Genomic DNA, 25,894 nt, shown 5'->3' with positions numbered 1-25,894 from the left:
TTTGGACAATTGTAAGCGTTTTAATGGAGAATATAAAAAAAATCGAAATGCTCTTTTCCTGTCTCTCTTGAGCTTACTTGAGTAAAAACGCTGACAGGACTCCAAAATTCTTATTGTTCTTGACGACCAGTCCTCTGGCTGGACTCCAAAAGTCATATTATTATTTTTTGACGGCTAGTCGTCTGCGCAACTCTTCAGTGTCTGATGATATATTAGTTCTTTTGTTTTCTTTTTCTTTGAATTCTAAAAAACTGAGATCTTCAAATGAATGATCGAAAGAGAAACTGGGTGCCTTGAATCCTAGATATAGCACACTAACAATGTCCCATTTTTAAGCCGGCTGGCCTCTAACCTTGGGTGGTTGCGGCCACCCACAGACTACATGGTGCTGTTTAACATGGACTGTTTAGAAAATTAACACTGCCTTCTGTGTTTTTCAGACACTAAATTGCAATGGAACAGTGTTTTGCATTAACGAATATTTGTTTCCTCGAAGCCTCCAATTTGACATTTCATTTCAAGTTATTTTCGTTAGCTGCTCGAATTGGTTCAATGACATGAGAGAAAAATCGTAAAATTGGATCCCCACTCCCTATAAAGCAATTAACACTAACTTCTGGTGAGAATACCTTTCTCAGATTGTCCCGGAGCTCATACTGCCCATTTCAATGACAGTTGCCGGTTGCCACATACAAGGCCCAGCGGCCATATCGTGCTAGCATTGTCCAAGATGATTTCGATGAGCACCGCTGTTTGCATTGTATTGTTCATGGAAATAGTTGCACTAGGTACCAGGGAGCAAGGCTTATTAACGTGATTAAAATCTAAACACTATAATTATATACAAACTAGTTGAGTTTTCTCCTGTTTGGAGCCGAAAAGGCCCCCTCTAGTTCATTTAAGATCTGGAAGACAACCGAAGGTGCTAACAAAAGGAAATTTTAATGATTGCCAGATTCTCAAAACATCACAAGATCAACAATTAAAAAGAACCAAGTTCTTTGGCCATGTGGTTTAGAGTTGCAAGTCGTAATTAAGAACTCTAACCACTCAACCAGGGTTCAGCCTTTGGTACCGACACAAGATCAACAATTTTGGTAGCTAGTTATAAAGTTCCTACTTGACATTGCAAACATGTTTTTGCTGACAGAGAGCAGTAATGGACGCGTGTGCTCTTTTGTTTCAGTGGTACATATGAAGGAAGAGAGCTTGTCTTTGCACAGCTCCCACCAAAAAACTGCCACAACAACATGATTAACAACCCAATTTCTCCCACGAAATTTTGTCCCTCCTCGTAAAATCCAATAAAAGAACATATAAACAGTAACAAAGAGAGAGAGAGAGAGAGTGGTCAGGGTGCAGGAATGAACCGAGGAGAGCATTTGATCCACAAATATATGTCGTTACAAGCTTAAAGGACAAGCATACCAGCCACCTTTCCCATAAAGAGCAGAAGCTCGAGAAAAATCATCCAGAAATGGAGCTGCTTTCCTGGAAGCAAAATTGCCACCCAACAACAATTATATGAACTTTTGTTACCTGGGTGATGAATAATCACCAGATGACAGCCATCTCTCCCTCCCAATAAAGCATCTGGCATCCTGGAAATCACTGTGGAACTCTAGAGAGCATATGAATGTTATCGCACAAACGCAGCCATGTTGCCTACTGGAGCAAGCCAAAGTAAGGACCAAGCTTGAAATGTATCACCAACAGTGCAGATTTGACAAGTTCCACTGAGGAGTCCAAGTACCAAATCTTCATTCCATATCCAAAGTAGCAACAAAGAGATACTGTGGGTAACTGCAAAGACACGAAGGACTAGAAAAATTGAATTTAACATACAAATAATCTAAAAACAGGAAAAAGGAATGTTGGAATATTTGTTGAATCCAAAAATTATACATTCCATAAACGTCATTCAAAACCAAAATAATAGAAAGAAAAGATGTTTTTTGGCAGAAATAATAAACATCTGAGGTATGTGTGGTAGTTGGTCAATTAACAGTTAAAATAAACAGTTCCACAAATGAAAAAATGCAGCAAATTCCTTTTTCTGTTTCCTTCCCTCAAAAGAAGTCAGGGAGCCTCCACTGAAATTTTAACAATTTTCCTGTAACATTATGGAGGTTTTAAGTTCTTACTGAAAAGTAAGAACCACAAAATGTTTTGGGAACTTTGAAAATGAAAGAAGTTAAAACAAAGTATAAAACTCAACTGAAATAAAGGTGATGCAAAATTTTGATCTTTCTTCTCAGGGAAGTCTACCTCATTCTAGACATCTAAATAAACCTCAACTCATTAACCTAAAAAGGAGCCTCAAATGATTCATCCCAAACTTCTGCACTCCCATTTGAGACATCTTCAACATCCTCTTCCATTGAAAGCCTGATATACTCTCTATGTGCAAAGCGATCCCACTCTGTTAAAGTTGGTTCCTCACGCTCCTGCCCACGCCAAAAAATGCAAATCAGGCAGTTATGATCCCTGAAGATATAATTATATTTATGTAACCAGCACCATTGGACCCCTGAGTATCCAGATATATTATTACAATATAAAAGCTAAAAAGCAGGAACGCAATATTAAAATGCTGAATGTACCTGGCGAATAAGAAAGGGATCACGGCTTTCAAAAGCTACAAACTTATTGAGGTTGAAAAGAATATTGAAAACATTTCCTGAAAGTTTGCATCCTTTCAAATCACTAAGTGTGATGCAACCTTCCCTCTGCAACAAAAGGTGTCTCTGCAAATGAGAGCTAACACAAAAAGAAGAGGATTCCAGAGTATTGGAAAGAACCAAGTTTTTCACCTCTGGTGCAATCATGTCAACTATTTGACACAAGATATCCTCAAATAGCACAGGTTCCTGGGCCATGCATTCCATACGGTGCAGCTGCTCCTCATAGAAGTATTGCAATTCATTGGGTGTCAACACGCCATTTCCATCTAAATCTAAGCACTTGAACCTGTGAATACAACTTAATAAGATAAGAGAGGACAGCCGACACAAACATCGAGGACTTCCATAGACACAGAGCATCAGAAAATGAGTTAGACCCTAACACGATTTGAATACGGTATGTGTTTAAAACCACTTGAGCATTAACAAGAGTGGAGGAGCTGTATGATAAATGACTTCCATAGACCTGTAAATACAACTTTCTAAGATAAGAGGGCACAGTACATAGAAGCATAGATGGCTTCCACAGACACAGCATCAGAAAGCAGGAGTTACATGTTAGGCTTTGGTACAAGATTTGAACAGAGGAAGCTTTTAAAATCATCGCACATTTAGGAGAGTGAAGGAGATGCACACTTAGTTTTGGCTTGGTCCACTTTGTTCACAGTGAAAACAAGGAGCTTTACATCACTGTTTAAGGCCAGGATTGTTATCCTGGAACAAGTGCTTTTTTGTCCCACCTTCAGGTCTAAAACAAATGAGGGAACAGGGCTGTTCTTCCTCTTTGAGAAACCAGAGTCCTACTCATACCTAATTCAATGATTAGAATGGAAATGGAACAAAACCTACACTCCCAATTCCCTTTGTTTAAGAACCAAGAGGAGAGGTTTCACAAGAAAATAGGGTGGGAGACGATATACAAGAGCAGGTGAGCATTCTTTCATTTTAGATAGAAAATGTGTTTAGATAAATGTTTTGGCCATCAGGAGAGCATCTGATTTTCTTGCTGACTTAATAAGTTGACTTAGTTAAATTAGATTTCTAAAGAATTGGTTGATTGTTGAATTACTTGGGATAGGAACTGAAATCGGGAAACTCAAGCTATTCAAGAATTATGGCAGGATAAAAAAAAACATATGACATTTACACATCACCTAAGTGAACAAAGGTTACGATATTTCAGAATTGTGTCAAATGTTGATGAACATTTGCTCCCAGTGCCGTTCATACCATCCTTTTACAAGCACTTACTTTTTCAATATTAAGCGCACGTGTACCAGTACATCCCAGGACAGAAATGTCTATAGTCAATATGCAGCTCATCATTAATACAAATTATTATTGTGCTGAAAGGATAAGGCTACACCCCAACCAACGAACAGAGAAATTTAGCTGGAAGATCAGTTACTCAAACTATGGAGAACCGAGTACCTTGTAGGTCAGTGGACATGCTTCTGATACGTTTTTGGGGAGAGAAATTTCCACTTGGGACAGAAAAGAATGCCATGAATCTGGCCGCGTTCCAGTACATCCCAGGACAGAAATGTCTATAGTCAATATGCATCTCATCATTTATCCAAATTATTATTGTGCTGAAAGGATAAGGCTACACCCCAACAATGGAACAGAGAAATTTAGCTGGAAGATCAGTTACTCAAACTATGGAGATCACTTAAATTGAGAATTTCCATCAAATAGATCAAGTGAAATCGCTAACTAGATCCCAACTTTTTATTACTGACTTCCAAGCATTCATCAATGCATCATAAATAGTCTGTCCAAAAATATAGTTTCCACGTTATTTGTATCCTAGCAAAATAGTCCCTCAACTTTCTTTCTTTCGTTTATGTATCCATTTTAGCCTGAACAGGCTAAAACAATTATCACAAGCAAGTCCACCTTGTTGTCAGTTATGCAAGAACTTCATGTTCCATTTGTAATTCAAAATATTCCCAATGACAAAAGGAAAGGCAAGAGTTTGAGCAAGGAAAGTAAATAATACCAGTATTCAAGACTGGGCTGAGATGATTTGTCTTCCTCTGAGAGCATGAAATAAACAAAATCTTCATAACACATCTTCCCTTCAACATTGCTTTTAAACTTCCTTGGCACCTAAAACAAAAGTAAAGCACAAACACAATGTTTGCACTTCGTTTAGGAAAAATGTCTCTGATACTTAAAAGTCAAAATTAATTTGTATCAAGCTTTGGAGATCCAACCAACCTGTGAAAATATTCTATCAAGAATCCTGTATGTAAGGGCGTGATTACCATATCTGATGAGATTCTCTTTGTCGATAAAGAAATCATGGTCTGTATCCAGCTCCCAAAACTTACAGTATATTACATAGAAATGTTCGTACGAGAAGTACCTAAAACGAAGGGCAGCACATGGTTATAACTCACATTGGTACTAATTAATAGAATCAAATCAGTTAAATGCCATATGCAAGTCTTTCCACATTATCACTGTATCAACCAAGAAGAGTCAAACACCTTGATTTAAATTATAGTGACAGAATCTTCAGGTAGATTACAGCAGAAGAATACTATTTGGTGACTTTGCAAGTTGAGTCATTAGATCAAATTGGTTATCCGATTATTTTACGCCTATAAATTGAAGTTCATTTGCTTGAATACATACACTAGTAAGGATATTATAGTCTAGCTGTTTAATTAAATTGAAGAAAGAAAAATTACAGTCCATTTTCTTGGTATTCCTATCATTTTTTTTCTTTTTAAATCATTTAAAGAGTTTGCTGGCACCCCAACCTTATAACTTTGTTAATGTCTTCTTCTTCATCTGCATGTTGCATTGCAGCAATAAGATTTCCACGTTTCAGCTCCCTGAGTGTAAGATGGCCATTTCCTGATCTATTGATGTAGTAAAATATTCTGTATATGACAGTTTCAGCTGAGCCATTACAACAAGAGTTCATATTGGTTAATATTAGTTGCAAAAATGGAAAGGTTAATTAATTTGAGAACAAACATTATAATGACAAGAGAGTATGTAAAAAGCATCCACAAGAAGCCTAAATGATGAAATGACCAGTTAGTGCAGCCTTTTCTTATTCAAGAATAACTTATTGGAATTGATCAAGTTATATATATATATATATATATATATATATATATATATATATATATATATATATATATATAACTTGATCAATTCCACTTAAATCTCAACAACTAAATCCCTCGTTAATATAAAATAAAATTCCAGTATCGTAAATTGTGTGTTAGGGATACTGGTGGGGACACCAGACCCACACCACAAACTACACGAGTATATGGACGGAGAGTTCCGCATCAGATACTAGTTTGTAATTCTTTTTATTTGTATTTCTATGATATTATTTGATTTTGTGTTCCTTAAGTTCAAGAACCATTTATGTTCCACGTCTTAATGGTCCAGCATTCTTTTAAAATAAAAACCATAAAAACAAACTAAAATAACATGCAACAAAAGCTACTTCCGTAGGTAAAACAGCAAACTTTTCCTTTGCCCTTTTGATAACTGCAATGGTTATAGTCAATAACACTTGCTGTGCTTTTTGGATTGACTAAAACCTTTGATTAGGATATGGCCATTGGATACCAAAGACATGGCGAATTCTAAAGTGGCCATTTTCCCTCATGAATTGCTTAAGTAAACAATTGCATGCAGCATGAGGGACCACTAAAATCAAGGGCAGGGCAGAGCTTCATTTTCAACAATTAAGCAATACCTAAACAATAAATGTTGTTGATGCTTAACTGAAAAGCTAAAATAACAAGCTAATTAATGAAGTGCATACCGTATCTTTCTTGAAATTCAGGAGTATTCTGTAAGAATTCCAACCCGGAATGAGTTGCCAGAAGTTCTCGGAGAATAGGTTTGAAATCAGACTGATATGGTCAAGTAGAAAATGATAATTAGTCCAATAAAATGGGTTGTCTGAATAGAGGAGCTACCGGGAAGCAAAATTGAACAAGCCCAGCAAATGCACATGAAATAATGGGATCACATGACAAACCTGAGAAAGGTATCTGCAGTCTGGCTGTTTTAGAATATTGAATACTTGAGTTGCTGTGTCCAGCGTCAGCATGTTGCTATTCACCCAGTATTTAACAAATGCATCCCTACAAACAAACAACATAACTAAGAACCCGACAAAATATATATTCAAAAGTAGATGCACCCAGCATCAATCAACATGAAAGGATGGAGTGGATTAATATTGAGAAAACAAATAAGTAATCCCTCTCAGAATACAGCAACCATGGCTAAATTTCTGCTTGTGACATAAAATGGGCAGAAAATGCTTTCAGACAAGGTAAGGAAGAAATAACATGATGTTTGAGAAATGCAAAATGATAAAAAAAAAAAAAAAAGAAGAAACAGACGAGTTTTGCAAGGAGATAAGTCCGTACGCCAGATTCCAAAAGCTTGCACTTTCTTTTGATCAAAATAAAATATTTAGGAACAGAGCACAAGTACCTACCTGGTCACCATCCCGGTGCAGTCAACATCAATCTTTCTAAAAAGCACATCGGAAAAGAAGGATGGTAACTTGCAAACTATCTTTGTAACAGGTTTAAATTCTGCACAATAAAAGAATAAACATTAACTGCTTTGAAGTTATTGTGTATCTCCTTCTCTTTCCCTGTCTTGTCACAACAAGGGATGGGAAGACAAAAAAAGAACCTTGAAGCCATAAACTGAAGGGCTTCTTCCCCCACATAAGATGTAAGAAAAAGATGGTGCTTAGAGTAAAAGAGCGAATTATGAATTGGTTACGGTTCTGACCATCAAGGAGCAATCCATCCAGATCGTTGTTGAAAAGATGATTAATTCTAGAAAGACATTGTTCTTTGAGTGCACTTGCTGCTGGAGGACCATTTCGAAAATAAAACTGCAAACATATGTATACATAAATGCTTCAGCCTTGAGCATACACAAGAAGATGAGAAATACCAATTTAACAAGTGAACCTCAATTATGACAGTATCTTACAAAAAAAGCTGACAGAAGTAAATGAGACCTGAGGTATGACTTCCCATTCTGATTCCCTAACTAATTTTAATGGAGAACGTAAAGACGAGGGACTGGTTTTCTGCTTAGATGTGCGTGGAGAACCAGATGAACTTCTTGGTGAAATCGGAGGTGCACTGCCAGCAGGAAACATGGAAGGCAATGAATTGACCCCACCAACACTCACATTAGCGGAGATACCAGGGATGTTAATGGGATTGCCAGCTTTTGCATCATCAATTAAAGTTTTCACCTGCACTCAATTCAAAAGATTTAAACAAAAATCAGATAAAACAAATTCCATACTTTGATCTAGAAGCAGGTTGTGGGAAAGAAAAACCAACGGACCAAAAATGAATCATCATAAATCAGATTCCATGATAGCTAGAGAATATTTCTTACGTTTTGGCTGACAACCCAATTTATACTTCTTCATAATGAAAAAATGCTACATCATGCCTTCCAGTCATAGATTCAATAACAATACATGTGCAATAACCTAAAAAGAAAATTGGTAACCACCCAATTCCGCCATAAAGGTGTCCCAGCTTCAAGGCTGGATATCTCTGATAGAGATAGGACACAGTGGGCTCCTACATAATGATGGAGAAAGAGGGGACATGGTGCGCTTGTTTCTACCTATGGGTAAGGATGGATGCCGTTATCAGAAAGAACAAAAAAAACTATATAATACTGTTAAATTGTGCCATAATAACATTAAAAAAATCCAGTTCGCGAGCTAAATAAATCATGGCCTCATCATCAATTAATCTCATACCGATTTCACACCATATACACTCCTAATCTATGCTATCAACATCAATTTGTGACTACAAGTTACAACTTAATATAATTCAATTGCCAGATTATAGTAGTAATTATAGAAAGAAAAATAAAATAAAAGTAGTAGTACCAATCGGGTGGTGTCAGAAAGCGAAAGCCACTGAGAGAACAATAGCTCGGGAAGTTGAGGGTTTTCTTTAAGCACAAAAGAAGAAACTTCTGGTAGCTGCAGCTGTTCTGTGTCCAAACAACAAACTTCTTCTCCTGCTACTCTATCAATATCCATGGCTTCTTTCTCAACAAAACCCTAATTCCTCAAAAACAAAAATCCTCGAATCCTTGACTTGTTTCACAGAAGTGGAAGATCGAAGGTGAAGTTCGATCGGAGATGGATGATTGAAGTAGCTCGAGAAGCGGGAAGATCGAGGAAGGGCGATGTAGCTTAGTTCGTTGTGCAGAAATGGAGAGAGCGCGTGAAATTGAGGGAGGGAGGGAGGGAGGGATATGCGAGAGCGAGAGCGAGAGCGAGAGAGGGGAGTTTTCGAAAAAGAAGCGCTTTTTGGTAACAGAAACCGCCCAGGAGAGGTACAGTGACAGGAGACAAAGAGGCTCTTGGGTCTGTTCTCTGAGCGACGTAGGGTACCTGCCTGATTTGTACGAATTTTATACGTATGTTTTTATGTTATACGGTTCGCTATATAGCACGGCTTCACCTGAATGCCCTTCTTTTTTGTTCTAATAAAATTTGTTTTTATACTTCTCGTAAAGGACAGACCGACGTCGTATAAATGAGTGGATAAGCCTTTTCTTTTTCTTATTTTCTTTTTCAAGGGGTCGGTGGTGGATTTTTTTTACGTTTCTTCCTTGATATTGCGACAATATATTTTCTTTTTAATTTTATATCAAGGTGTGATAAAATTCGTTAAAACGAAAACGAAATATGTTGTCTGTTATTACCGACAATGTTTTTTTCTCTCGAAAAGGGGATCCACTAGTTCGGACATACTAGTTGCCAATCATCGATATTAAACGTCTATTTCGAGCATGCTGGAAGGTATTTTTTAAAATATTATTTTTAATAATATATTAAAATAATATTTTTTATTTATTTATTAAAATTTATTTTTAACACCAACATATTAAATTAATTCAAAAAATAAAAAAAAATATAATTTTAAACATCACCTTAATCCGGTCCAACCTAACATGTTAATCTAATAACATTTTAATTTACATTTTAGTTTGGATTAGGGTTTTTTAATCTTAAAGGTCAACTAATTATCAGTAAATTATTGTAGAATTGATCAGGTAAATTTCAATAATTTTTTATATATTTTATCCAAAACAAAGTATTTTAGCGTTTCTTATTTTATTTTTTTTATTTAAAAGGACGACTAAAACAACATTTTTGGATTATTCTAGGTGAACATGTGATCTAGAGGTTGACTGGACCCAAATCCCTATCCATAGCAAAACACAAGCCGAGGAATCCCTAGCCAGAGCATACCATAAGCTGAATATGGACAACGATGCCTGTGGTGCATTTATTGATCTGTATATATATATATATATATATTGAACGGTAAATTTCATTGAAGAAAAGTCAATGATAGAAAAATTGAAACCGTGCATAGCTGTTAATACTCGTCGTCTTTTTAACCCTAAATCCATGCTTAAATCCATGCTTATTAGGTGTTTTTGTTTTAGCTTTTGTGGTTGAGTTTGAGGTTGAGTACAGCCCATTTATGCACAAAACTCAATTACAAAAGTTATTTTTTATTGTTTTTTTAGCTTTTTTAATGGATTTCACACATAAAATTTCACCTCCATCTCAAAAACAAACACCCTCGGACGTGCGGTCATGGCTTTAAAAGCCATGGATGTGAATGATTTTTAGTGTAGTGGATCTCGAAATCATAGTTTACAATGAATGCAAATAGAATACTCACATCAGGGGATTTTGAACTCATTTTATTTCTCGAATCTATTCCATTTCGAACATTTTTTGAGGCTCAGCGGATCGAGTTTTCAAAATTAGGATGATTTGCTGGAGCTAAGATGTTCCAAAAACAACAAACAAAATGATAATTTCGAAAGATTATCAAACACAAAGAAAACATGCAATACCTAGTGTCCAAACGAAATTCAAGATTTCCCAGATAGTTGTCAGACTAGGTTCCGTTAATTCAGGGTATTGTTCATCGTGATAACAAAGTTAATTATTTTATTTAAAACATGTTGTTTTAGTACTTTTAAAAAAAAATCTTGAATTTGACCGTATCTGTTTATAAGATCACGGGTTAAACTACTAAATCAATTAGATTTAACTAGGTAGTTATTAAATAGTTTGATTTAATAATATCTATATTGTATTTATTATTAATAAGGTAAAATAACTATTTATGAAAAAAAGAATTCTCTTATTTATATCGGTCCATATAGTATTTAGATTAACATCCCTAATTAAAAATATAAAATAAATATAATTTCAGAGAATATTGGAGTTATAATAACAATTAACAACCATACCCTATAATTAAACATAATATTCATATGGTTTACACGAGAAAAAAATCTAAACCTGAATTTCTAATCATGAAAAGGAAATTACACGCGCGCGCATACATACATATATATATATATACACATATATATATATATACATACATATATATATACATATATACATAACCCATTTGGAGGGAGCAATACACCCAGCACAAAGGCCACCCACCTTGTAATCTCTCTCGGACACGAGAACTGACGGTGTGAAATTTAGGATGGAAGATTTTGCCGTCTACGCTCCAACTTAAGAAAAGTCAAAATTAAAAAGAAAATCCCGAGAAGATATTAAGTAAAATACTAAATTGCAAGGTTTTCACTGTATTCCATTCGTAGTAAAATGTACCTGGAATTATAATATGAAATTATTCTTTCACCTTTCATTATTAAATTTTGAAAGTTTTATTTAACGGGTACGATAATCTTTGCATATAGTCAATTTTTTATTTTTTATTTTTTATTTATTTGGGGCAGCACCATCTTTTTATTTTTTTAATAACAGTACAATTATTGTATTGTCATTAAAGAATAAACAATCAAAACCTTTGACCCATGAACTATGTGATAATTTTAATTTTATCATGAATAATTGAATTATGTAGGTATCCTTGCCATGCAAATTTATTAGCCTTGACTTCATAGGCTTGATTGTTATTTCCTTGTGCTTTGTTTGTTATTGTTATTTAGTAATAGGGGCATTTTTGTTTTTTTTTTTATGAACATTTGAACTACTTCATTATCTTTATCATTCAAATTTTTTAGACTTGGTTTTAAGGACTTTGTTGTAATTTCATAGGATTTTTTTTTTTGTTATTATTGTTTAGTCATAGGACATTTTCGGTTTTATGCATATAAAAAACAGTTGTTACACGCATTAGTTGCTCCGCCGCCTTCAAGCAACATGTGTAACTGATGATAATGATTGAAATCAAGATTCCGTCACATCATTTGATGAGTTTCGGTGTCCTATTCCTTTCAGGGTGACGCATCTATGGTAATGAGATCGATTTGGCATCAATTGACTTCTTCTTTTTTTCTTTTTTTTCTTCATTGAATTGTGTGCTGGTCATGCAAAAAAATTACATCAGCCCTTCAATTTCTTTTTTCTTTTGATTCAGTCATTTTTTTTTAATTGCAATTGTTTTATTTACATTGATTGTTTATAATTGGGTTTTATTTTTGATTTCATGATTGATTGTTTGATTTTGTTAGTTTTTATTAAATTTGATCAGCATTTTTTTAATTGCTATTTTTTTTTTTGCTTTTAATCATTTTCTTGGTTTATTTGTTTTTCTTTGATTCCATCCTTGAGCATTTCTTTTCATTGAATCTTTATGTCAAGTTTGGTGCCAGTTATTTTAATTATTGTTTTTTTTCAATTTCATCTTTAAACATTTAATTTCATTTAAATTTTCCTTTCACATTTAATTTCAATTGGTTTTATGTTGAATTTAGTCTCAATCCTTTTAATTGCTATTTGTTTTGTTTTGCATTGTTTTTTTTTTTATTGATTTTTTTCCCTCAATTTCATACCTCAATATATTTGTTTGGTTCAAAATTTTGCTTCTTTGTTTTTTTAAGTTTGTCTTTAACGGGGTCACCCTGGTCTCATGACTTGGGTTATGGATCTAAAAGATTAGCCTGGGTGTGACTTTTATCATTTAAAAAAAAAACAATTTACCAGTATTTTTTTTCGCTCTGCTATTTTCGGGGTCATCCCAATTTCATGTCGTAGGTCATGTGTTTGACTTGTTCACTCGGGTTGGTTGCCGAGTTCATCTTAGGCTTTTTTTTTTTATCATTTTTTATATGTTTCCATCATACCAGCAAATGTCTATTCTTTAAATTTTTTTGTTGTGTTCGACCTTTCGTAATATTTTTTTATGGTACGAGTTTATTCAATCATTTTCTTTTATATTTATCATTTAAGTCACAAGTTTTTTTATAGTAAATTTATCTTTTATTTATTTAAATAAAAAAGCTCAGTAAACATGATCAAGTAAATATCTCATATTTGCAGTTTTTTTCTTTGTTATTATTTACGATATTTTTTTATTTACATAAATAATTATCAATTTATTTAGTTAGATGATTGTATATACTTTTCAAATAAAACTTTTAATTTTTCATGTAAAAAAACATGTTGGAGAAGTCTGCATACCTAATATTGTTTTTTTTTAAATATTATAACTTGCATACTAAATTCATGATTTTAATGTTTTTTTAGTTTTATATTTTTTTATTTACACTTTTTTGGAAAAGATATTGTTTCTTTTTTATTTTGTCTATTTATACCATTATTTTCTTTTATTTTTTTAATTTTTTTGTAATTTGTTTTTTTAATGTTTTTTTACACTTTTTTTTAATTTATTGTACATAAATTAAAAAAATAATGTTTTACTATAATAATTATAACATTATTTTATTTTTCTGCTAAAGTGCTTGTTTGATACTATGTTGCAAGTGTTTTTTTTTAAATATTTTTAATTAAAAATATATATTTTATTTTTATTTTTAAAATCAATACAATAAAACAATTAAAAAATATTTAAAATAATTTTTTAAAATGGCACCCCCTAGTAATCAGAAACGGGAAATGAAGGTGTCAAACTCAAACTCTGGATGGAAGACTTTACCGTCAACGCTTAATTAGAAAGAAAAGTCAAAATTAAAAAGAAAATCCCGAGAAGATATAATTATATATTTACAGTCCGGTCCCTCATCATTACCGTATTTTTAGTACTAGTAAAATAGAATTAAGTAATATATATAAAAAAAAAAGCCGCAAAATTTCGAGGCGCTTTCTCTCCACGTTCGACAAACCAACAAACCAAACAGAACAGAACCTCTTTCCATCGCAGCTTCTCTCCTCGTCAACAACGTTGTTAAGAAATCAAAATCCCCTGTTTTTTCAAGCTCAAATAAAACTAAAAGAAAAATAAAATGAACCTCTTCAGCAAAAAACCAAGCCCTAAAGGTTCGATCATGCCCCGACTCTCTCTGTTAAATCAATTATATGACTGTTTGCTTGATTATCTTTGTCTATTGTTGTATCTGTGCAATCACTCGAGTTTGTTGATTTTCTTTGATGAATCAAGCGATCTCTTTGGGTTGTGCAGAGGCTCTTCGAGATAGTAAGAGAGAAATGCAACATGCTACTAGAGGTATTGCATTGCTCTTTATCTGTTTTTAGCCAATTTGGCTGTCAGCATTCGAATACCATGCCAGATTGTATACAAAGATGATCAAATTCTTTTCTTGTTGCTTTTTCCTCTCTTAATATTCAAGCTAATTCGTGATCAAATTCTCTCTCTTCTTTTTTTCTTTCAAGTTCAAAAGAAGCTCAAACGTGTCGTGTTTCCCTTAGCAAAATTGTCCGCTGGAGTGTTTAGATTTAAGAACATAGTGCCGCCGCCTTTTATTATTTGGACTATAAAGTGAAATGGGTTGGCCTGTTAGATGTTGAAACCTGATGGGATGGCATTGGATTATGGTCTAGATACCATTCAAGCTACCTTAGAGCACGCCCTCCTTTGGGAAGTTGAATGATTGTCGATAATGATGACCTAGGGTGGAAGAAATGGTGGGAACTTCTATGGCGATGCTAAAGTATTCCGATTTGCAAACTTAGTGTGCCATTATGTGAAGATGAGATCTTCTCTAATAAAAAACAAAGCAAAAAGAATGATACAGTTTCCTTTCATATGGATACTGTATTAGAGATAGACTAGAGCTTCTGCGGGACTGTACAAGTGCATCAAACCTATTAAATGAAAGAATAAGCTTGGAAAACAGACGTTCTTGTAAAGCTCTTAATTTGGTCCTTCTTAGACTGCCAAGAGCATAGGGTTCTTTAAATGGTTTTTGGGTGTGGCTGGCACTGTCATTTTATGTTCTTTATGTCATTGGATTCCGAGACATAAATTATGGAGAGATCTTACGATTAACATCCTGCTAGATTACGAGGCTGGAAATTTCTTTGAATCTCACGCTATTGTTTTTACCTTGATTCAGGTATAGAGAGGGAAATCGGAGCATTGCAGCTAGAAGTAATCAAATGTTGTTGAATGGTGATCTCTTTTCACACCTTTTCTGTTCGATTAGATCTTAACATATCTGTTATCTTTTTAGGAAAAGAAGCTTGTTGCGGAGATAAAACGGACAGCTAAGACTGGAAACGATGTATGTTGCTTTGATATGGATTTTCCTCACTGCTAGAAGACTTGAGTTTCTGTGTTATATAACTGTTCCTAAACAATATTAAATTTATATTCCTTCAATAACAATGCTGAACTTTGTGTTCTTCTACTTAGGAGCCAGATGTAGATTTGTTGTTCTAGAAGTATTTAAAAATCAATCTAGTGCTTTGCATTCAATGGAGATCATTTTACCCAAATTTTCAGAAGACTTGAAGCTTGTTGATGAGCATGATTGCCCTCAAACAGCCACCTAATTAATTCTTTTCATTTCCGGGCTATGCATTTTGCAGGCAGCAACTAAAATTTTAGCCCGGCAGCTAATCAGGCTCAGGCAGCAAATAGCTAACTTACAAGGCAGTCGAGCTCAAATGAGAGGCATAGCGACCCATACTCAGGTATGATGTAAAACCATGTCTTTTTTTTTTTTTTTCTGTACTGAGGGAATGGGTGAGGATTGCTCTTCGTAGTGCATGCACAATGTGCTCTTAACAATGTTTATCTGCTTTGCCAGGCAATGCATGCTCAGTCTTCAGTTGCTGTTGGTTTAAAAGGTGCCAGTAAGGCAATGGAAGCTATGAATAAGGTTAGTCATGGATTCATAGTATATGTAAGTGTTAATATTGATTGAATGTTAGATTAATATCCACATATTTCAAGATGCAAGATCTCTTTAATTTGAAAGCAGCTTGATGAAAACAGTACACGAGTTCTTCTGTTTTTTTTTAACAATATTTATTTCATTAGTACACAAATTAGAACTTCAAATTTCATATGTTTGCTTTGTTTTGGGGCAATGCTGATGACTGTTATGATTTAATTGCAGCAAATGGCGCCTGCAAAGCAAATGAAGGTTATAAGAGAGTTTCAGAAGCAGTCAGCACAAATGGATATGACTGTAAGATCATGCTTTTAGCTCTAAATAATCTACCATGATAGGAAGTTCATGATTGTCAATTCTTTTCGCTCATTAGTGTTGATCACTCTTACTTTTCCATACAGACTGAAATGATGTCGGATGCCATAGACGATGCCTTGGATAACGATGAGGCTGAAGAGGAGACTGAAGAGCTGACGAATCAGGTATTGTAATCATTGATGTAATATGAAGATCTTCTAAAATAAGCTGGGAGTCTAGAAGTTCGTTATGCTTGTGGTTGCATGCGGTTGCAGAAGATCCTATATGGTGCCCAATAATTTACAACCCTCCGCCCCCCCCCCCCCCCCTCCCCACCAATAGGAAATCATTCTTTATGAATTCATTCAGTGTCTATCGGACTTCAAAACAAGGAACTGATGACCTTTTTTCCTTTTTGATTTTTCTTTCAGGTGCTGGATGAAATTGGTGTTGATGTTGCCTCACAGGTTGGTGTTAATTGTAATTCTTTATACAAACGTTGTTTGCAGTGATTATTTTCCCATTCATAATGCTAACCCGAACTATATTCGGCAGTTGTCAGTGGCACCAAAGGGTAAAATCACAGGGAAGAATAGAGAGGATGCCAGCAGGTATTTTTCTGCTCTGAATTTTCCTTATCAAACAATGAAAAAATTCACATAAAACCAATCTACCAATGGCTTTTAAACCAAGATGCACTTATTGGAACAAGGGCATGATTCAGACCGCTGATTTGGGGAATGACTGGGGAATGACGGACTTTAGCTTTTCTCTTATTACTAATGGAATCAAACAGTTTCCAAATAACTGAATAAAGAGGAAAAGGAAAATTCCTTTTTTTTCTATGTTTATTCATCATTTGTTTCCTTTTTGCAGTTCTGGCATTGACGAGCTAGAGAAACGTTTGGCAGCCATGAGAAACCCTTGAGATGACCATCCTACTGCATTTTGAAGGCTTCCCTCGTAATTTGATTCTTCGTGGGGCTGTATTCTGTAGGCATTTTTTTTTTCTTTTCCGAACCCATGTTTCCCCTCAATGTTACTCATTTGCTTGCAGGTTCTGATAATTTGAGACACCTTGTTGAACTGGATTAATGTCTTGTGCACAATGTTATATTAACATTCCATAATTTGATTTCTTCCTGGGGCTGTATTCTGTAGGCATTTCTTCTTCTTCTTTTCTTTTCCAAACCCATATTTTCCCTCAATGTTACTCATTTGCTTGCAGGTTCTGATAATTTGAGACACCTTGTTGATCTGGATTAATGTCTTGTGCACGATGTTATATTAACATTACTTGTTATAAAAAATGAAAAAATTATAACATCTCCACTCCGAATTGAAATGCCATCCTTGTGCGAGAACATACAGCCAATTCATAGCAACCACACGCTTGCCATCAAAACAAAAACCCAATCAGTTGTAGTCGCTGAATTCCACATAAAATAGAGGATTGTGGTTTGAATCAGGAGAATTGACGAGCCAAGGAGGTCTTATGCAGAAAAGACCATGGCTTTGGAATGAGCAGCTTTGGAGAAGAAAGGGTATGGAGGACGACAGAGAGGGAGGGATGGTAAGGCCATTAAAGCAATCAAAACGGGCAAGGCCATTTTAATTTTTTCACGGGCAAAGAGTCTGTTCTATTTTAAATCATTTAAACTTGTGTTGGCACAGTGGGCCTATCGAAATATCATCTGCTACTGTCACCTGAGTGAAGCATCGAAGGTTAAACTAACGACGAGTTTCGTATTTCCCCGACGGAGAAATAGCATGACAGTTGTGTTTGCATTAGGATGACATGAATAAACTAGCAAGGAATGAGAGATATAGCATGCCAAAGAGGGTGCAAATTGACCTTATGATACAAGGACGAGGCAAAGAAAAGAGAAGAAAGAGAGAGATTCGTCCGTTTTCTTTGCAGACATTTGAACATGACATTACAAGGTAAAACAAGTTGTGTCCAACACATTCGATGACAGAAAATGGAGAGCGAGACCTTCTAAGGCACAAACAAAGAGTAGTAAACGAGTCATGAAACAGAATATTAGTACAACTCAAGTTCCACATGTAAGAGGGCAGTCCCGATGCATCTGTTTCTTTTTGGATGCGTCTAAAACATGTTGCAACCGTCAGAAACTTTTTAAGGGACAAAGGGGGAACGAGACTGGAAATGTTTTATCAGGATCTGAACTGGTATGTCATTGCAGTAATTATCTCTGATAATTTCCCATACCCCAGGCGAGACTATAAATTCCAGGATTTCTTCGAATGAAAAATCATGTATCTATTAGATATGTGAGCAAATTATTTTCTTAATCGACTCCTTGTCACTTCCTGAGCGAGAGGAACTCAAAGCTCCGGAAAGTGTCCTCACGAGTGCCTCTAACAGCTGCGGCACGGGTCTGGGATGATTTGATCTCATACCCTGGTTGCACTCTTTGAGTCGAAGGCAGACGGCCACCACTAGAGAGTAATCGGCCCGAGCGACCTTCGGAAGGTTCTCCAGAGGAACTTGGCCTGCTATTTGAGATAATGGCTTTTCTTGAGGTGCTTCCATATCGAGAAGAACTGCGCCCTTTTTCTGGCTCAGGTGGCTGAAAATGAATTGACAGTCTAGATAAGGATTTTAAATACAAGCGAAGGAACTTACTGCACAGCTAAATGAATATTAAGTTTGCGGAGACAATTGATTGGAAAAAAAAAACTTTTTTTTCTGCTGCTTTTATTCTTGTTCAGAAGTGGAAATTAAGGGCCTCAACTGCAATAATACTAAAGAAGAGAAACAAAAACAACTTGTCTTGATGGACAACACTCTGCTATATTTGGGTTTGTAATTAATGAACTCAAGAGAAGAAAGGATCTCCAGCCTGAATCAATACAAACTAGGACAAAAGGTAGCTTGCAAAAAACTATAAAAGTAAATGCTGAAAAGTCCTGGGCACCAAGGGAATAAAGCTACCTTATCCAACAAGACCAAGTGACAACATTTAAGTTCCACCAGAAAAATGCAATTATAAGTATTTAGGTAGGGACTTACATTATCCAAGGTCTTGTTTCTAGAAGTATCATGTAGACTAGAACCAGTGACCCTTTTTGTTGAAAATGCTTCAACTGCACCTGAGAATCTTTCCCGAATCTCTTTTCCAACTGAATGTAAGTATTGCAAAACAAGAATTATCCACCAAAGGAATTGTGAAAAACAAACCTAAAAAGAAATTATCCAGCAGGGGGGAGTATAAAGTTACAAAAGTCAAAATCATTGTAGGCATCTATATAAAGTACAAGTCCATCTAAATTGAAGTAAAGGCATGTTCTAACCCATATCCAAGCTAGTGATTAGCATTCACAATCCCAAATGCGTATGACAGTAAAATTCTAAGAATAATCATAACTTAGGGTTTCAATAAACCTGGCACCAAAACTAATCCATTTTTGTGTATAGCATACCTGAGACCCTTTCGGTTGGTCTTTCTGCGGATGGTCCAGCATGACCAGGTTTCCCACTAGAATACTGAAAAAAGAGGCAAAAATTTTAAGGCATAACATTCTCTCCTTTCCCCCTCTGAAACTCATGTCCACAAGTTAAAACACTCACCCGTCCTCTAGAGCTGGCACCAATCTGAGGGTACTTCAAAACAGTCCAGTCAAAAACATAGTCAAACTGATAACCTGCAGCAGCAGCAACATCAAAAATTCAAAGATTAGAGAGATACCAGCAAAATAACTTGACAAGAGCAACTGCTAGTATTTTACCTTCTCGAATAAATAAGTCACGAAACAGCCTCTTCAAATATGAATAGTCTGGTTTGTCTTCAAATCGCAGTGACCGGCAGTAGTGGAAGTATGATACAAATTCAGAGGGGTGTGACTTACAAAGCATCTGTTACACAATATGGATTTACATCACCAAGTAGAAACATGAATAAAATGTATATCAGAGACCAAAATTACCCTGCAGTTTTCAAAATTGGGCTATGATCTAGTGCCCAAGACCATATTCAGTGAGAAAATGTGCACGCACCACGATTACATACTCTCTAACTTTACAAACAGTACACATGACACATTCACATTTGGTGCAAACACTAAACTATTATTCATATGAAGAATGTTGGGCTGTGCTAGTTGATGCTTAACAAGAAGCATCCAGCCTAGTCTGGATCCAACACAGGCAGTAATACTAATAGTTCATGCTTGGTTTTGCCAACTGACTGTGTCCATATAAAACTTTGTTATGCATTTCTAAGCAAAAAGCACTTTGAACCGCAACCGCTACCACAATCCCAAACAGGCTGGCAGCCTGTTTGGGATTGTGGTAGCGGTTGCGGTTCAAAGTGCTTTTTGCTTAGAAATGCATCAAAATAATTTTTTTTTTATTTTTTAAAAATTATTTTTTATATCAGCACATCAAGACTGTCTGAAAACATAAAAAAAAAATTAGCAAAAAACAAATTTCCAAATTTGAGGGAACACGGTCCCAAACAAGGCCATAACCAAATCCTTCATGAGGTCCCTTGCAAAATAATTGCATTAATGATGTTCTCCATTATAATAAGGAATGCATGGCAAATTACCTCAATAGGGGTTGAAACTTTCTTTTCGCTGATCTTATCATATTTTTGCTTCTTTGTGCCAGCCTTTAATCCTTGCCATGGAAGACTGAAGAAAAGAAATTGAATAAAATTAATAGGCAAAAATTACCATTCAACATCAAGTAGGACATACCACCCACTCTCCCACACAGAAATTATAAAAAAAGAGAGTATGAATTCAAGTGCATGGCTACTATATAATCAACCTGCCCCTTAAGAAATACATTAGCACATAACCAAGGGATTCCAAATCATCCCGTCTGCTTTGTTCTGCAAGTAGAGAAATAATAATTCCATCACTAATGCATAAATAAATCTAAGTATCAGATAGTGAGTACCTGTTGATAGTTGGAAAATCATTATGAGAAAAAAAATGACTTACCAACTCCAAGGTGAGTGTTAACACTTGCATAGCGAGCTGTGCCTGTAAGGTTCTTGTTCTCCCTACAATGGAAAAACCTTGTAAGTTTCATAATGATATCATTTTCCTACACTTGCTGTAAACAATACAAATTAGGAAAAATAGATAGAGAGAAGCATGAACAAATACGAGAGATGTGACCACAAGAAGTAGAATAATCATCACACACATGAGAGAGGTATGCAGGCTCTTTACATGTCACTTTGTTTTTTCTGTAAATTATTGCATTTATCTATTTCTAAACAGGGAGAGATTGCATAAAAACTGGAGCAACAAATTTGCAAGAAGCAGAAAAGATCTAGTGGCAAAAGAATCAATGATGTTTTTAGTGAAAATAAACTTGAGATCGAGCTGTACAAGATTTTATATAATACAATTTATCTTCAAGTACACAAATGTGATTATCCATGACTAAAAACCATAGTTAATGGAAAAGGAAGAACATTAGACACACGAAACAACTCACTTAACTCATCATCAAATCCAAAAGCTGCCACGAGGTCCATGCCATGACCAAAAATAACTTAAATAGGGTTGTTTTATTTCCAATAGATAACACTCTCATTATTAGATATGTGACTGTCTTTGGGACTCTAAGGAGTTGGATCAAAGTTGTATGTGCCATAAAACCACGCTTCAACATTAAGTTCCTCAAATCTTAACTTTCAGTCTGGTTCACTGCCATGAGCATGACATTACCTATGCATAAATCTAAATAAAGCTCAAGTTATAATGCATAGAAAGGAGGTAAACTTGCTGAGTTCATCATTCCACTCCTAATATGAGCAAATATTGCAGTGATAATCATGTCTGGTGGAGTTTGCTGCTTTCTTATGAAACAGAAAATCTCACGGGTAAACCTAGTCTCCAACCTCTTCCAATCATTAAATCTTAACTTTCAGTCTGGTTCACTGCCATGAGCATGACATTATCTTTGCATAAATCTAAATAAAGCTTGAATTTTAATGCATAGAAAAGGAAGTAAATTTACTGAGTTCATCATTCTATTCCTAGTATGAGCACATATTGAAGTGATAATCATGCCTGGTGGAGTTTGCCACTTTCATATGAAACAGAATCTTATGGCTAAATATAGTCTCCAACCTCTTCTAGTCGCCACTATTCATAGGTAATGAGAAGTTAACTGTCATGTCTAAATGGATGACTCGCGAGCCAATGAAAAACACAACAGATCATCTCAATATTTACCATAAATCTGAACTTCATGCACCATGAGGCAAACATAAAAAAGAAAAATTTACCTGTATGGAATGTGCTTGTGGGTCTGAAGATCTCTATACTTCTTTGCAAGACCAAAATCAATGACATAAACCTGTATTACATGATCCCAAAAAATTGCAAATGTAAAAACAGAAAAAAGCTGGAACCTATAACAACAATTGGATGATGTCATCTCCTTCACATAATATACATAATAACCAATAAATACAAAATGCAAAAAACAAGCTAACATATGTTCTAGTTTACTAAGGTGGCTAACAAGAACCATGTAGGAATAAGTACCTGATTTGCTTTGCGGCCTAGGCCCATCAAAAAGTTGTCAGGCTTTATATCACGGTGAAGGAAACCTCTTGAATGCATGTATTCAACTCTGTTAATCTGGAGACAGGAAATGAGAGGAAAATTTTATCTACAGTGTAAGATATATTCATGAACAAAAAAACAATCAAATGTACTTACTAGTTGATCTGCAAGCATCAGCACTGTTTTCAATGTGAATTTCCTGTTGCAGTAGTTGAATAAATCTTCCAAACTTGGCCCAAGAAGGTCAATGACCATGACATTGTAATCAACCTCAACTCCGAACCACTTGAGATGGGGAATTCCAGCTTCATTAAAGGAAAAACAATTAAATTATTATAAGAAACTCAATGCTTATAATATGTCCCCTCCATGTACTCTGAAGTAAACTTCTAGCAAATACTGGGGGCACAGCCTTGACATGAAGTTGCATTCATAAAACTAGAAGGTGCATCTTAAGAAGAATAACATAATCCACAAGTATATAAAAAAAAAAACACCCAGCAGCAGATATTACAAATTTGTATTTGCTTGTTTATGTCTGGGCATTTTTTTTTGTTGTGTGTGTGTGTGTGTGTGTGTGTGTGTGTGTGTGTGTGTGTGAGAGAGAGAGAGAGAGAGAGAGAGAGACGTACTCCCTCCTTGAAGAAGCATATACAACTTTGACTCATAATGAAGCTGTGGATGCTTGGTCTTTACAGATTCCTGAAATTTGGAATAATTAAGGGTCAAGAATCGCAAGGAATATTGGAGAGAAGAAGTACTCGAATAAATATTCTCATGCAAAACAATCTCTTACAGGGAAAATAAAGGAATACAAGACTTGTTTTCACATCAATGCAGTTAACAATAACGTAATTTGTATTGCGCAGCAGGGCATTTGAATAAGGATCAGATAATTAATCATACAAAGCTCAATAAAGATACAGATCCGTGTTCCTACTTTCCTTCACTAAGATAAGTGCAGGTTTCATCATCGAAAAGCAACGAACACGAGAGGGGTCTAGCTCTGTGCACTTATTGCAACAAACACGATAGGGCTCTAGCTTTGTGCACTTACTGTGATCGATGAATCTGTCTTATCAACAAAATAGACAACTCTCTTTATCCAAATGCATGTGGCACTCCATCACTATCTATAACAGTTCTAAATCATGTAGAAGTAAACAGCCCTAATCTAAATCTAAATCAATGGCTGCTTCAGTAATAAAATTTGACATCTCAAATACTCCTGCGCAATAAAAGGGGAGTATCATACAGGTTGATAAACGTGATTACAGCAAAGTAAACCAAGCACAAAACCTAACCTACAAACACCATCCATCATGTTATACATTGCAAGAAATCATAACACAATCATGCAGAAAAAACCCTAATTTTTGGCCAAAAAATTAGATGAATAATAAATACGCAGCTAAAAAAACCACTCCTCTCCTTCAAAATCCAAAACATCAAAACATAAATGAATAATCCTTTTAGAAAATACCAGTTTAACAGCAACTTCCTCTCCAGTTTGCACATTTACACCTAACCAAAAAAAAAACAAATCAAATCACCACAAAAAACACAAACTTTCAGACCCAAAAAAAAACATAAAAGGTAAAAAAAGCAGCTAAAAAAACGCTATACCCAGAAAGAGTTCTCCAAAAGATCCACTGCCAATCTTCCTCCCAAGCTTAAACTTGCCACCAACCATATGGTCAATCTTCGATTTTTCCATTCTTCCCTCAAGCCCTCGAAAGCTCTGGGCTTTCTAAATTTACCTAGATAGATTTGTGCTCTCCCTTTCTCCTATGCGCAAAACCCAACACCCACAGATTTACCAGATTGACACGAAAACTCAAAATTAAACAAAATCGAGAAGAAGAATCAAGAAATCATAAAAAAAGTAAAAAAAATATATCACATCCTTAGATTGTGTTAACAAAAAAGAATCAACTAATTAAAAGAAAATTTTAAACCCTGATTTTTATTTTTTTTAGGAAGATCAAACCAAGCTACATTGACCTGACATGGAAAATCCAAAATATACTGAAAACAAAATTGGACGATGCAGATCGAGAAAACTTGATTTGAGATTATCAAAAGAAAAGGGAAAAATTTTGGAGAAAATCCGGCGATGTGTTTGGGTTTATGTCTGAGAGAGAAAATGCAAGGAAGGAGGAGGAGGAGGAGGAGACGAAGAACGGATAGAACTTTTAGTTTTAGGCATGTAAAAATAAGGTTTTATTGGTTACCTGGAGTTATTTATTTAATTATTATTATTTTAGAAATTATGACAACTTTGATTTTTTTTTTTTTTTTTTTAAGGGAAGCGAGACCTTCTCTTGATGGTCTGCCGTCTAACCTAACACGTTCGGTTTGGTTTGGGTTGGGTTGGGTGGTTGTTTCGGTTCGGTTTGGGCTGTCAGCCTCCTCCTTTTCTTTTGGTGCAGAAAACGTGCCTACCTTTCTCTTCTTTCTACCTCTTCCTTTTTTAATTTTTTTATTATTGCTTTAATTTTTTTTTTTGTTAGGTATGCTTTGGAGTATGTCCTATTATGAGTTTGTTATTTTAATACAAGATGTTTTTTTTAAAAAAAAATTATTTCAAAATATATTAAAATAATTTAATGCATGATGTTTGTTATTTTATTGCATGATGTTTTTTTAAAGAATTTTTTACTTTAAAATATATTAAAATAATATATTTTTTATATCACACATCAAAACTATAAAAAAAACACTAAAAAAATATTATTTTGATATTTTTTCAAGTTAAATATATTTTTAAAATACAATAAAAAAATAAAAATTATCATACTCTCGTACACTTAGTTAATATTAATAAGTTAAAAGTTAAAACTTTGCAGCAATATCAAATTATATATTAGGATTAGGATTGTGATTATGATTTATTTGTTTATAAAGTTTAGACTTTTTATATTTCCTGATAATTCTTGGTATTAACAAGAAAAAATTAAAGGAGGAGGGGGTTTTAAAGTATCCTTTCTCGTTAAATATTATTGGTTTGATTAGTTTTTTTTAACAATCTATGTTTTCGTTTTCTTTTTAATTTTATCCTTTAACATTAAGTTTGCTGAAGATAATATTTCATAATTAACTTTTTATGAAGTTATCACAGTCTCATGACCCGAATTGCAAGTTTAACGAGTTAACTCAATTTTTTTTCTTTTTATATTTCATGTTTTTTTAAA

General features: G+C 34.7%; 3 protein-coding genes across 7 annotated transcripts; 1 reads left to right on the top strand and 2 right to left on the bottom strand.

The window, feature by feature from the left end:
* Positions 1 to 956: 956 nt before the first annotated feature.
* LOC7476933 (serine/threonine protein phosphatase 2A regulatory subunit B''alpha) lies at positions 957 to 9,162 on the bottom strand. 3 transcript variants are annotated; one of them, XR_002981993.2, is made up of 13 exons: positions 8,617 to 9,162; positions 7,714 to 7,956; positions 7,479 to 7,584; positions 7,174 to 7,273; positions 6,706 to 6,811; positions 6,487 to 6,577; positions 5,456 to 5,597; positions 4,908 to 5,055; positions 4,687 to 4,796; positions 2,814 to 2,970; positions 2,604 to 2,729; positions 2,219 to 2,447; positions 957 to 1,803 (listed from the first exon to the last, which is right to left on the bottom strand). XR_002981993.2 is itself a non-coding variant. In XM_002306830.4 (13 exons), the coding sequence occupies exons 1-12, from the start codon at positions 8,770 to 8,772 to the stop codon at positions 2,307 to 2,309; spliced, it is 1,626 nt and encodes a 541-aa protein (XP_002306866.1). In that variant the 5' UTR covers positions 8,773 to 9,162; the 3' UTR covers positions 1,103 to 1,803; positions 2,269 to 2,306. The 3 variants fall into 3 exon arrangements, 2 of the variants coding, with proteins under 2 accessions (XP_002306866.1, XP_024457726.1); XM_002306830.4 differs by having other exon boundaries at positions 1,103 to 1,803; positions 2,269 to 2,447; XM_024601958.2 differs by lacking the exon at positions 8,617 to 9,162 and having other exon boundaries at positions 1,103 to 1,803; positions 2,269 to 2,447; positions 7,686 to 7,830.
* A 4,672-nt stretch (positions 9,163 to 13,834) lies between these two features.
* LOC7476932 (vacuolar protein sorting-associated protein 2 homolog 3-like) lies at positions 13,835 to 17,306 on the top strand. Of its 2 annotated transcripts, none has more exons than XM_052452885.1 (11): positions 13,835 to 14,025; positions 14,147 to 14,212; positions 15,063 to 15,097; positions 15,180 to 15,230; positions 15,538 to 15,642; positions 15,759 to 15,830; positions 16,071 to 16,142; positions 16,247 to 16,327; positions 16,574 to 16,609; positions 16,698 to 16,753; positions 17,019 to 17,306. In XM_052452885.1, the coding sequence occupies exons 1-11, from the start codon at positions 13,992 to 13,994 to the stop codon at positions 17,068 to 17,070; spliced, it is 660 nt and encodes a 219-aa protein (XP_052308845.1). In that variant the 5' UTR covers positions 13,835 to 13,991; the 3' UTR covers positions 17,071 to 17,306. The 2 variants fall into 2 exon arrangements, with proteins under 2 accessions (XP_052308845.1, XP_052308846.1); XM_052452886.1 differs by having other exon boundaries at positions 13,837 to 14,025; positions 14,168 to 14,212.
* Positions 17,307 to 18,051: 745 nt separating this feature from the next.
* On the bottom strand, positions 18,052 to 24,913 carry LOC18099672 (casein kinase 1-like protein 6). 2 transcript variants are annotated; one of them, XM_006383645.3, is made up of 14 exons: positions 24,327 to 24,913; positions 24,184 to 24,224; positions 23,333 to 23,402; positions 22,857 to 23,005; positions 22,680 to 22,775; positions 22,418 to 22,488; positions 21,117 to 21,178; positions 20,941 to 21,004; positions 20,717 to 20,801; positions 19,896 to 20,022; positions 19,738 to 19,811; positions 19,590 to 19,653; positions 19,180 to 19,289; positions 18,052 to 18,736 (listed from the first exon to the last, which is right to left on the bottom strand). In XM_006383645.3, the coding sequence occupies exons 1-14, from the start codon at positions 24,415 to 24,417 to the stop codon at positions 18,470 to 18,472; spliced, it is 1,371 nt and encodes a 456-aa protein (XP_006383707.2). In that variant the 5' UTR covers positions 24,418 to 24,913; the 3' UTR covers positions 18,052 to 18,469. The 2 variants fall into 2 exon arrangements, with proteins under 2 accessions (XP_006383707.2, XP_024456814.1); XM_024601046.2 differs by lacking the exon at positions 24,184 to 24,224.
* Between the last annotated feature and the right edge of the window lie 981 nt (positions 24,914 to 25,894).

The sequence above is a fragment of the Populus trichocarpa genome, chromosome 5 (assembly GCF_000002775.5).
Source record: "Populus trichocarpa isolate Nisqually-1 chromosome 5, P.trichocarpa_v4.1, whole genome shotgun sequence".
In the NCBI taxonomy this organism is placed as follows: domain Eukaryota; kingdom Viridiplantae; phylum Streptophyta; class Magnoliopsida; order Malpighiales; family Salicaceae; genus Populus; species Populus trichocarpa.
Note: the sequence above shows the minus strand (reverse complement) of the source record. Positions and strands in the feature narration are given on the sequence as shown.